The sequence below is a fragment of the Zonotrichia leucophrys genome, chromosome Z (genome assembly GCF_028769735.1).
Source record: "Zonotrichia leucophrys gambelii isolate GWCS_2022_RI chromosome Z, RI_Zleu_2.0, whole genome shotgun sequence".
NCBI lineage: Eukaryota > Metazoa > Chordata > Aves > Passeriformes > Passerellidae > Zonotrichia > Zonotrichia leucophrys.
This window is the reverse complement of record NC_088200.1, coordinates 47,771,368-47,784,120: the sequence shown is the minus strand read 5'-3', so window position 1 is coordinate 47,784,120 and position 12,753 is coordinate 47,771,368. Positions and strand designations below refer to the sequence as shown.

The 12,753-nt window shown below is 37.5% G+C and overlaps 1 protein-coding gene across 2 annotated transcripts in view; it reads left to right on the top strand.

Moving 5' to 3' along the window:
- Positions 1–12,753, top strand: part of LOC135459280 (transducin-like enhancer protein 1) — a 76,749-nt gene that overhangs the window by 16,701 nt on the left and 47,295 nt on the right. Inside the window, exons 5-6 of one of the 2 annotated variants that reach the window (XM_064735064.1) lie at positions 3,457–3,519; positions 4,327–4,401. In XM_064735064.1, the coding sequence (XP_064591134.1) occupies positions 3,457–3,519; positions 4,327–4,401 (138 nt within the window). Of the gene's footprint in view, positions 1–3,456; positions 3,520–4,326; positions 4,432–12,753 lie in introns of both variants that reach the window. The other variant, XM_064735063.1, reaches the window with a different exon arrangement.

Sequence of the window (12,753 nt, the reverse complement as noted above, 5' to 3'; positions counted from 1 at the left end):
CATTACAGCAGCAAGAACCAGTGAATGATGTAGTTTTGTTATTCTTTGATGGGCCTCACACTCAAGTTCTCTATTAAAAATGAATGTATTCAAGAGGCTCTGCATTAAGAACACAAACAATTAAGGGCACTTCAGATGCTTTGCTAAGAGCTGCTGTAGAGCTCAGAGGACTTTCATGAAAGATGCAGGCTTCTGTAGCCTGCTTTACCAAGGAGCCACAGAACATGAGCAATTAGTCATGTTTGTCTATGTTTGAGCAGCTTTCTGCCAAGTTTCCTTTGTTTATTCATCCTTAGGACCTCTTTATTTATATGTCTCAAAATGAGCAGTTAGGTAATAGTTATGTTATATTTGAAGGCCTCTAGAAACAGGAGATAAGTACCTTTATTTTAAGACTTTCAAATTCTGAGCCCCAGTCTGTGGGCTTACTCTAATGACACCAGTAACTGATGTCTAGTCTTGGTTAATGAAACTGTCCTTGACTCTTTCAGAAAGGGGTTTTGCTTTCCAGAATGAATGTGTACACACTTACAGGCACGCGTGCACGCATACTCAAGGGTATTTCACCTTAAAAAGCAAACATGCATTGTCTATTGAACTGTTGCATTTACATTTAAAGTAACAAATGTTCATTATTTCTTAATTCTTAAGACAACCTCTTTATTTCTTAATTCTTAAGACAACCTCTTGCAGCTCTTGATCAGCAAAATTACATAAACTGTGGATTTGACAAATTGCTAGACAACAAAAAAATTTTTTGACATGTTTGTGAATGACATTTTTTTACTTAATATTAGAGTGCAGCAAACAGGAGCTGCATGAAATTGCATAGTAGATAAACAGTTCTAAGTACTTAAAACGTGTGTGAAAACTGTCTTAGACAAACTGCCTTCTAAAGGCAAGCAGACTTTTTTATGGTTAATAGACTAGTCATTTCAATTTTCAGTGTAGGTGTCTCTTAACTGGCACTTGTAACAACAGCAAGAAATCTCAAAATAAACTTATTTTAGGCATGTGCATTTAAGTTTCTGTAGCACTGTAGTTGAATTAAGGTTGCTGTTCACATATGGTCTTCAATGATGCCCAGGTTTGGTAAAGACAAACTAAGAAGAGTACACATTTTTGTCTTACTGTTTGATGTCATGTATGATATGTTATTACAGTGTAGGTCAGACGTTTGGGATTCAGAGCAGAAAAATCCAATAATATGGACAACTTGCATGTTTTACAGACTCCACCAAAAATAGGATTGCATTTTTTCCCTTATAGCAGCAATAAGAACACTTACCTTAGAATAGGGTAAACGTGTAGGCCATTTGTGTGGCCCATACAGGCCAAATAACTTTACAGTAGAGACCAAGTGAGTTTCTTTATTCCTTCTCTATCCTCTCTTGTCACCTGCTGTGATTCGTACTTGTTCCTGGCTGAAAAACAAAATTATTCCCATTGGTCTAGGGCAATTAAGTCTTGGATCCTAAACATCTTAGCTAAACATCAGCCAAACAGATTGCTATGCAACAGACTACCTTTCCACAGCTGATGTACCCTGCTTTCTGGAGAGATATACTAGGTATGTGGAAAAATGCCCATTAGTACATGTGTTTGGTTTTTTTCTTCCTTTAACATAGAAATACCAACAGATTTGGTAATAGTTAAGTCTCATGACCAGTAATAGATAAGCTGGTAACTTCCAAGTGTTGACTTTGCTATTATGTGTGTAGTATGAGTACTAAAGGCTAAATATGGAATTATAGATGTTTTGTGGTTGTGGTCCAGACAGAACTCTGTGAAATGATAGCTGTTTCAGTTGAGAATAGAGATATGGTCACCTTCTTGTAGGGGGGCAAGGATTTCCTGTAAAGCAACTGTCACTTCATTGCCCTTAGTTAAGGGAAACCTTTTAATCCTAGGAAGAAGCCATCCCGGAACTTCTTTGGAAGCTTCTGCAAAACTGTATAGTTTTGGATGTGTCAAATATCAGGCTTTGGTCAGGTGGAGTGCTTCACATCAAGAGAGATTATGTGTTTTACAGGTCTAGATGCCATCATGTATTTTCCCTGTGTCTGTCAGAGGTTTGGAAGGAGGTGTCCAAGTTGCTAATTATGCTTAGATCCCAAATCACCTGTCTCCTGAGACATAAAGCTAGACGGTTGATTTTGTATCCCAGTTAGGATGTGACTGATGTATGAGGATCAACATACCACAGCATCTTCTTGAAAAACCTCAGAGTTATGGAAAGATTCAGGAAAGGGCTTGGCAGAGAGTTAACAGTTTTAGTCTGACTTAAGTGAGTTTATCTTCGCTCAGCTTTAATACATGCGATTTCATAGAAGGCCTAATGATTCCTAGTAGTGACTGCTTGTTTCTTCTGTCTTGAAACATTAAAAAAAAAACCCCAGCTAACCAAGAAATGTCTTTATGGATTGATTATATGACAGGGATGGACAGGAGCTTTTCAGTGTCTCTTACATAAGCTGTATTCTTGTCTAGGTGCTGATTTTGGTTTTGTGCAACTGTGCTACAGTGACTGAAATTGCTGTTTTTAAGGAAAACTGAGGAAATTGTACAGGTAGCTTGAGGGTTAATTATAATAGCGGCTCTGAATTATGGGCAGATGTATGGGTCTGAAAGGCTGTAAACACAGATAACACTGAGTAATGAGAGAAAAGGATCCCTTTACCCCACCAGGAATCCAGGGTTTAGGTTGACATGACAAAGTGGGACATAGAGAAGTACAAGATATATGAGGTTGTTAAAAAGTGTGGCTCAAATTCTTTGTCCTGCTGTAATCTCTGTTGATTTCCCTGAAGGATTGTTCTGTTCTTTTCTGGTTCCTAACCTTGTTCTCCTGCTGTTCCTGGTTTCACAAATGTGCTGTTCACAAGATCACATTTTCTGATCTATTTCTTTTTTCCTTGTTTGCATTATTTTAATTCTCTTTCAATATGGATTTTAGAAGTCTGCACTTTTTGTCTCCATTCTTCTGTTTTAGTATTTCTTTTGTATTCCCAATGGTGCATTTCTGTCGTTTTACCTTCTAATAGGCAGATAAAATTGATCAGGAAAGAAGCATTTTTCTTCTACTCCTGCTGCCTTCATATTATGCTGCTTGATAATTTGAGTAATAATAAATCTACCTTTTAAAAGGCTTTATCTTGGAGTTAATGGATTTCAAAAATGCTCTGCTTAATAATGAAGTATATACAAGGACCAGATTTGTGCCTAAATGTGTGTACAGATTAGGTGCTTTAGACATGGCAGATGTCCTAGAGTAGCTAACAAAATCTCTTCCCATGTCTGGGCTTGTATGTTAAGTACTTATATTTGCAGTAGTGTGAAAAATGGGTAATATTTTGTTACTTTCTTCACTGTCTGAACTTAATATAATCCTGTATAATAGTTAATATGTCAAACCCCTAAAATGCAGTTTTTAATCAAAATACTTTTACTCTGTAGACAGAAATTGCGAAGAGATTGAATACAATTTGTGCACAAGTCATCCCATTTTTGTCTCAGGAAGTAAGTAAAACTGTTCAGCTGTTAAAATGCGATTATGTTGTTTTTCTGTTTGCAAATTAGCTAGTTTTAAGATGTTAATTTTATCACAATACACAAGTGTAAGGAACATCTGTTATAGCTGAAGTGTGCAAACCCCCTGCTAATGTGATCTAACAAATCTGAGTTCAAACTAGTGACAATGGCTCAGCCTCATTCAGTGCCTGAGGAGAGTGGAAGTCTGTAAAATAGTAGCAATACAAGAAAATGCTTTTGTTTCTAATCATGGTGATTGTTTATTAGATATTCAGTTATCAAGTATAGATCTAGTGAAATAAGCATGCTTATGTTATGTATAATTTATGTCAAAGGTGAGTGTTTAGCTCCTATGCAAAACACTATTTAAGTTTTTAGACCTACATTTAGTCTGAAGGACTGTGATTTTAGCATGTTGTGGGCAGCTTTTCCTTGTTTAAAATTTCAGTTGGTTTTGCTATGTAGGCACAGAGTCCATAAATGTTAAAATTGAAACTAATGTAAAGTTGACATTGTCCTGTTGGCTCAATTAAAAATGATTATTCATCTGCCAGACAACAAATAATGAAGGGACTTGGGGGAAGAGATAAGCTGGCTGCCTTCAGGTCTCTTCTTTCCTTTTGAGCAGGTGAAAAATAGGGTATTGTTACCTTTTACCTGCATGAGATGTCTTGCAATGCGTATTGTGGGCTTCTGCAGACAAGCTGGTTATTCAAGTATTTGTGATCCTGGTTTGATATGGTGTGGTAATGCCTTAACACAAATTCCTCCTTATACCCCTTCTTCTTTCAACAGCATCAGCAACAAGTGGCCCAAGCTGTAGAACGTGCCAAACAAGTGACCATGGCTGAATTGAATGCCATCATCGGGGTACGTGGCCTTCCAGGTCTACCTCCTACAGTGTGTATAACTTGCTTTCATATCTTACTGCTTTGCTATTTTTTTAAAACAAACTTAATGTTTTGATTTCTGACATTGTTTTGATGCCCAGTGTTGATGAAGTGTTTTTGCTTCACGCAGGTTTTAGCAGAGATAAAGGTAGTAATTTACTTTGTCAGAACATAATTTTGGTCAGCGGTGCTGCATGTAACAAAACTTTTCCTGCAAGAAATAGAGTTTTAGGAGAGTTGCTTGTTTATTTATGGGTATTGTATGTCAGTTGAGCTAGATACTTTTTCCTCATGCTTTTTGTGACACTTGAGTTCTTGGAGCTTATACAACTATTCATTCTTCTTTCTTTCCCTTTCTTGTGAATCTTTCATGAATTTTAAATTAGCAAGCTACTGAATAGAAACTTCACTTCCTTTTGAAGTAGTATTAATTGTCTGACACAGTGTTCTAATAGCCTTTCACCAAGAATGTGCTTTTAAATATGCTAAAAAAGTTAATACTACTTGCTTGTGACTGGTTGTCAATCACAAGTCATTTGCTTTGTATTAATGAACTTTTTGAACCATACATTCCTTCCACTGTATGAGTTCATTTCCCCTGCCACTAAGTCTGGAATATTTCTCATGTTTTCTGCCCTTCCAACTAAGTGAAAGAAGTAGCCGAAACAAGAACCTGTCCTTTCTGATTTTATTCATATGTGAGCGCCTTGAGCGGATTCAAATTACTCATTTATCAATTTATGTTAATTGCTTGTGAGAAGATGCCCTGCTGGTCTTTATAGTTCCCTCAGACACTTTGTAATGATAATTAGACATGCTGCTGTACGGATTAACAGTGCCATAGTCCAATGACGTCTACAGACAATGGAACCAGTTAATCCATCTGTGCTTAAAATTACATCCCAACTGGAGATGGAAAAAAAAAAATAGGAGAGAGGGAGGATTAAAAGAATGAGCCTCAGCTTGAAAATGCTCCTTTCATCAGTTTCTCAATTGCAGATCTGCAGTCGGTTTGCCTGTGGTAAGCTATTGGCAGTCAATTAGGTGAAATAAACTGGGAGGGTGACCTTCATTTCCTTTTAATAGCTTTTCCTCCCTGAAATGGGGAGCTTCAGTGGATTTTCAGCTTAAATTTTATTCAAGCTGCTTTATTACACTTGACAGATTAGCTTTGCATAAACATACCCCCCCTGCAAATCTGTGCTGTTTTTCCTTCGTATCAAATTTTGACTGTTACTTAGTTGATTTGCTAATCACATCTTAGAAACCCACACAATTACATCTGTATTTGTCAGAATCTCCTCTATGCTTTGCTTGTGTAATGAATTAGTTTATGAATACCTGATTTCATCTTTGAAATATGCCACATGTACATTTGTGGTATTCGATTAGCAAAGATTAGAGAACTGTACTTTCTTACATTTTTTAAAACAAATCGCTTCTTAAGGATGAAAATGAAATGGAAAACTCTTCATTATGAAGTAATTTTAAAGAAGAGTTTATTCAGTAAAAGGAAACATATTAAAACATACTTTTCAAGATTCTTTCTTGCCTTAAAATAGTGCTACTTAGACAAACCAAATTTTGCTATCTCAGGCATGTCAACTGCTTTTTTTAATGTCTGCACCAAAGTCTTAAAAGCCATAGGATCTACAAGTACCACATGCAATTAAGAACTTTAGGGGTTTTGGGGAGCAGGGAGGGAAGCTCTTTAGAAGCAGGAATAGTAGGCTCTAACATTTTGGTTTTATCATCATCTGAGATTTACCTGAAGAAATACTGTTCCTGTGTCTTCTGAAAGACTCCTGAATGATGCCATACAAATCCAAAACTGCGAGTGAGGAAATTAACATGCTGGGCACAAAACTTGTTTGACCACGTAGGTGCATGCATTTCCATAATGCCAAAATTAGATGTATGTCCCAGTGATCTTTTACAGTCTTATTAATCGATAGTTATCTTGTGCTCCACAATAAGTTTCATGCTCTGACATATGCTTGGTTTTGTTTGAAAGGGACGGTGTATGTCCTGGAAAATCTGAATAGCATAAAATCAGGCTGACAATTCAGTGGACCTTTGCTCCCCCTCACTGAGCACTGAGGGTGTCAAGCCCTTTCCCCAGAGGGGAGGACACATCAGAGGCCTGTCTGTTCCTACAAGCGGCAGCTGCACCGAGGGTGAGCACGGCACAGTTTGATAGCAGCTGTCAGTATTGTTCAGGGGCCCGACTTAGTGTAAAGAACAATGGAAGGGCCATGCTGCTGAAGTGCAGGGTCTTTCAAGATAAGAAAAGATATAGTAATTTAACGGTTTAGACACCTATTATGGGCATGAAAGATCATCAAACTTCTATTCAGGGTGCAAATAGGCTGGACCAATCTGTAACAGTAGAAGATGCAATTGGTGTCACACTACCTAAAATACATGCATATGATAATTCTTGAGGATAGGAGGGAAGTTTATTTTGCTAGCTGGTACTAACTTGCCTGGTTTCTCTTTACTAAATAAAATTCTGCATTTCTGCTAGGATTTGCCTTTTTCCCCCCTCTTCCTTTATGTCCTTAAGGGCCCTTGTTTCCTGACACCAGATGATTCAAGAGTTTCCCAGTTGGCTTCCTTTAGTTAGAGAAGTTCATGTTACTCCTGTGCAGTGTATGAAATCTGGAAGGAAACAAGGGCTTTTAAATTACTGGAAAAGTGTTTTGAAATACAAAATTATTTTGAACTAAATTTATTTTATACTTTTTATTTCCAGTTGAAAGGAGGGAAGCCTATTAGAGGACAGACTATGAGAATAGAGACTTACAGTCTCACAGGACCAGGATTTTTCAGAGAATTTGACTACAAAATCAAAAACTAGGCTTTGGAATAGGTGTATATTAAGCACGTACGGAACAGAATGAATAAATTGACACATTTTTTAAAGAAAGTAATATAGTTGGACTCAGTGAGCTTGCAAGCAGTGCTAATCCTCTGTGTTGATTAAAAATTCTTACTTCAGGAAAGAAACCCTGGATGGTGTTTGGTTATTAACAGTCATACTCCTGGCCTTACACTTATCCTACATGTTCTTGAAGGCTTTTACTGTCAGCCATGGGTTAGCAGTGTGGCTAAACAATCTCCTTTCAATTTTTTTAAAAGATAGCACCATTTAATATTTATTATATTAGAGTAGAATGAAGTAGCAATTTTGCTAGATAAATAATGAACAAAGCAGAAACCCTAACTAAAAGGATAAGTGCCCCCATTAACTCCTTGGCCTTGCTGCAGCTGCCAGCAGTGTCCACTTCTGCAGTTAAGGAAGACTGTAGATCACGGTATGAAAGAATTAGGTAGACTATTATGGTGTAACTTGAAGGCTTGTTTTGGCTTTTTTGTGGGTGGTTTGGGTTTTTTGTGTTTTGTTTCAGTGTCTGCTTGGTTTTTTGTGGGGCTATTTTAGTGAGATATGTCTAGAAAATAACAGGTTCATGTTAGGGAGTAAAAGTGATTTAATAAGTTAAATTGGTATGTCTAGGTGTGAACAATTGAAGATTAGATTTACTTTCCAATCAATAAACTAGTTTTATGAGTCAAATATGAAAATATCTGAATGAGAAATACAGGCAGCAAACAGGAAACTTTCTTCAGCACAGTTATTTTTGATGCACGATTTCAGCATACCACTGAGAAGCCAGCTACGTCTTATTTTTCCTGTTGAGGTGTGTTGCTAATGATTTAGTGAAATATAGTATCATTTGGGCTGACAGTTCTCCTGAGACAGATTGAGTTGTTGGCCTCCGAGAGGCCTCTCCACTGTTGCATGAGGTGATTGGCTAAAGGATTAGCAAGATGTGGGATTATTTTTTCTCTCTTGGCTGTGGTTGCCAGCTATCTCTGGGATTGTAGTGTGTGAAGCTTAAGAGGATGAGGTTAACCTCTTGAGGGTTTATTCTTATGAGTGTGTAGTTAATCCTTAGAAAGCCTATAAATAACTAGGCTGTATGTTTCATTATAAAATAGAAATACAGACTAGAGCAGGAATGAATGCAGAATTTAGTGCAAGGGAAGAGCTAAGCAGCTGTAGCATTACTTTAGATCCTTCTCAGGCATGATCTGCATTATGTGCTGAGGGAGGGGAAATTGCCTAGTTCTTTTAAATTAAATAAAATGAGATCTAGTAAGCACAAGGCACTCTCCTCACTTTTAACATAAACTGCATAACCGCAAGTCTAAATTACTGAACTCTGGCAATAGGAGCTCTATTGTGTAGCAATATCCTGGGTTATTCTTCATATTTGAGAACACACAGAAACCCTAATCTAATCCTAGAATTCATGGTAATTTTAGTAACTACCCAACTTAGTTAACCAGTTTAAAGTAGAAAGCACAGGAGGAAGCTACCTGTCAGCATGATGCTGAGTGTTCTCAAAATACCAGTCCCCAAACAATGGTCAGATTTTTACTGTTGGTGTCACTAAGCCTGGAGGAAAAATATGGAAGTGGTACTGGTATGTATTGGTAGCTTTACCTACTCAAAAGAAAAAATCTGTTAGAAGGTGTGTAAAATATGAAAGAATGGTATTAATCAAACTTGTTTTCCTCTTGATGCCTCACCCCCACACACCCACTCTCTGTGGACTGATGGGAAATGAAGAATCTTGGAGCAGCAATATAGAGGAAGGTAGTATCTAAACAAGACAATTTTCTGCAGAAGAAGATATTCTCAGTCATTCTGGAGAGAGCAAAATTGCATCCAAAAGTCAAATGGAATGGAGTTGCAGGCCAGACCTCCCTTGTCTTGTAAGGCTTCATGTGGGTTGGATGGATGGAAAAAGCTTCACCTTGGTTCTTGCCCAAAAAGAAAAACAAAAGAACTTCAGGTGGCTCTCATAAGATCTAGTATCTAAACTGCAAGTCAAAGGTGAGACCAAGTATGCTGTTGCAAATTTGTGAAGCCTAAGAGCTTTCAGGAAAAGAGTAAAAGTGTGACAGCTGAACAAAAATATTGTTAACTAGTGCTAAAACCTGAAGATATGCAGCTGCAAATGTGAATGCTGAGAGAGGGCAGATTCTTATGAGATAACATAGGGGGTACCAAATGTGAGTTGGTGCCACTTGCTAGATTCCTTCTTATTGAGTGGGTGTTGTGTACACTTTGAATGCTGTAGATCTCTAAAGTGGTCTGTTTCTCAGCAGAGGTGGAGTAATTTTGGTGGTAAAATGTGTGTGTGATGATAGTGAGAAAAAGAAAGTTAATTGGAACATGTGGTTTCAGGAAGGGTTAGATAGAAGGATTTGATATTGGAGAGTTGATTGATTCATTTTGTGTACTTGCCTCCAAATGATTCTGTTTAGACTGGTTTAGAAAGAATGATTTTGGTGACATATAAGGGACTGAAGTTGGATGCAAGTGCTGGAATAGTGCAGTTGAAAGAAAGAATTTGCAGAATGTGGTTGGAGCAGTATGTCTATATATTCATATATGTAATTGGCACAGAGGGTTTGTTATTTAATCCTAGAGGAAAGTATTACTTCCTCTAGAAAGTGATTTAACTCACCTCTCTTGATTCAAGTGTATAAACAGAATAGCTTATGTGCTTTGAAAATAGTGTTAAAGTGGATAATATTCATAAAAATGAAGCTTTTAAGTAAAAGGAGACAAAATGAAGAGATGTACATAATTTTTCTCTCTTAAAAATGTCTGCTTTGCTTTCATGCTTAGTGAGATGTGGGGGAATTGGAGTAGATAAAGAGTCAGTGGGCTGAGATAAAATATGATGTCACCTTCAGTACTTGTCTGGAAAGTGGTTGGAAATGTGGTGTGTTGGGAGGAGGAAGGAGTTGGGTGGGAGAGCTGAACTCTGTCTTTGGTGCAGACAAAAGAAAAATTCAGCTTGGACTCTGTATGAGGAGAAATGAAATGTGAAGAAGTTAGTTGAGTAAGGACAAAGGGTGGTTCTGTTCATGGAGCTGTCCCATCCCAGTGTGAGTAGGAGTAGAGAAAGTTGTTGGGACTTAGTACGTTGAACAGTGTAGAGCTGCAGGTTGACCTGCTTTGCAGTAAAAGTGGTGCAAAGAATGAAACATACAGATTTTGAGAAGAAAACACTGGTAAACTGAGGTGAACTAATTGCCACTGTGTGGATGGGAGTGATGTGGGCTGCACAGGCAAAATACAGCTCTGACTAGGCGTCAGTGTCAACAGTGGGGACACTTGAGAGTAGGAAGGTGCAGACAAAGATGCAGGGGGAAGAAGAATGGGGGGACACAAGTACTGTTAATATTAAACATTGGAATTGTACAAGAAAATAGCAACCTGCTTGCTGTGTTTTTCATGGAAGAAAAGCAAGACAGACTTGAGATAGGGGCTGTGGGAGGACTAGACAAGAAGCTTGCTTTCCTTATTCTTGATTACAGAGAGGCTAGCATAGGCAGTTAGGACAACTTTAGGAGATAGTAAAGGCATGACAAAGATAGGGTTTCTCCACAGTAACTCTTCAATATGCATAAGAGTTTGTTTCAATTGCAGAATTTCTGCTGTCTAGTAACTGCATTATTTTGGAATTTTTCAGAGTACTTGCTGAACTACCAAGGTCATTATCTTGTATAACAGTTAATTGCCTGAAATTGATACTCAGCTGCCTGAAACAATGTCTCATACTATTTATAAAGGTGCTGGCTAACTGGCTTTTCAGACTGAGTACTTACAAGCAGCAGTAGTTAGTAAGTAAAAGCAAGAATTAGCAAAAGTGCTTAAATGCCTGTTCAGAAGTAATTGTTTGGTGTGTCAAAGTTGTTGTGGAATGTAGAGAAAACATACAAGTTTCTGATCTTGGCTTGGAACACTAAATAAAGTGCTGCTTTTCTTATGACTGTCATATTTTTAATTTGTTATTGTCTCTGAAATGTTTTTGTAGTTAGTAGTAGGTGGGACAAAAGGATAGTGAGTATAATTTCAAATCCTCTATTTACCTTGTGGATTTTAATTTACAAAAAGCCTTGCTACTTAATAATTTCTGTCATGTTCAGGAAGAGTTAAATTTCTGGAGACTAAAAGTGCCTGAAAGGAAAATAAATACTTTTTAAGATAATCATACGTCAGTAATAAAACCCTCTAGAGCAATATCTGTAAGTCATTTCCAAATTGGTGCATGCTTGAACTAGTTGTTTTTGGCAACTGTGCAGTAGGAGCATGCTTTTGAAATGTTGTTGGATGGTAGTGGTATGCTAACAGTAGCTAAAAAGGCAAATACTAGATTTGAGGTTAGAAGGTGAGTAATAGCAGGAATTTATGATTGCCGCAGAAATGAAATGTGCTGGCAGTTTCTGCAGAGCAGAAGCAGTGGTGCTGACAGCTTCATTCTAGAGACTTCAGGCTTGCATCTGAGCCTTCAGAGAAGGCAACGTGCTTGTCTAAAATTAAAGAAGAGCTTTGTTCTTGAACTGACTTACACTGACAGTGATAGAGGAACATGAATGTTTTCAGAAAACCAGCCTTTGTCTTGTCTGGACCAGGAGATTTTAAGGTCATCTTCTGCCACTTTTAGACTGTGGTTCTGAATTTATTACTTTCTCTTAGAGTCTGGGAAGTCCTTTGGTGGAGACATGTTTTCCCAAGCAAGGATCATTTTTTCTGTGGTGACTCTGACTCTCCCCTTCCCATCCTGTGGCATCAGTTTTTTTACAAAGGCTTGTCTGGCTCTTCCATTGTGGCAGTCCTTCTCTCCTGGTTGCCTTCGGCTTTGCTGTTTATCCCTTATTTCTTCAGAATTTAGCCTAAGAAATAAAAAAAAAAAAAAACCAACAGCAAGATTTTATCTAAGTTAAAAACAAGGTAAATAACATAATTAATACAAAGTCTCTTAAAAACATGGTCTTATGATTCAGTTCTGTTTGGTTTTTTGAGGTTTCTTTTGCTATGAAGTATTTGAGACAGGTATTAATCTTAAATGAGCTCTGCAATACACATTTTTTATATGTTCAAACACATCGAAGAGCTACATTTTTACATAGAAACATAAACACTCAATATGTATGTAACATACACAGAACAGTACATGTAATATATAATAAAAGTTGTATGTAGCAATATGTTAGTGATACATTGAGATGTAAAATATTGTGTATTATAAAGTATTTATAAAGTATGGTGTGTTTGTACGTACATAAAAGGTTAGACGAGCAAAAGGGCTTCTTTGGTTTGTCGGCTGCTTGTTGTATTGCTCTACTCATGCTTCAGTGGGTCAGCACTGCACTGGTACAACCTACAGTTTTAGGCTGACTTGCATTGCCTAAAAGCACGGGGGAAGGAGGAAAACCCTTTTCTGTCAGCAAAAGCCTTTGTGTGGGT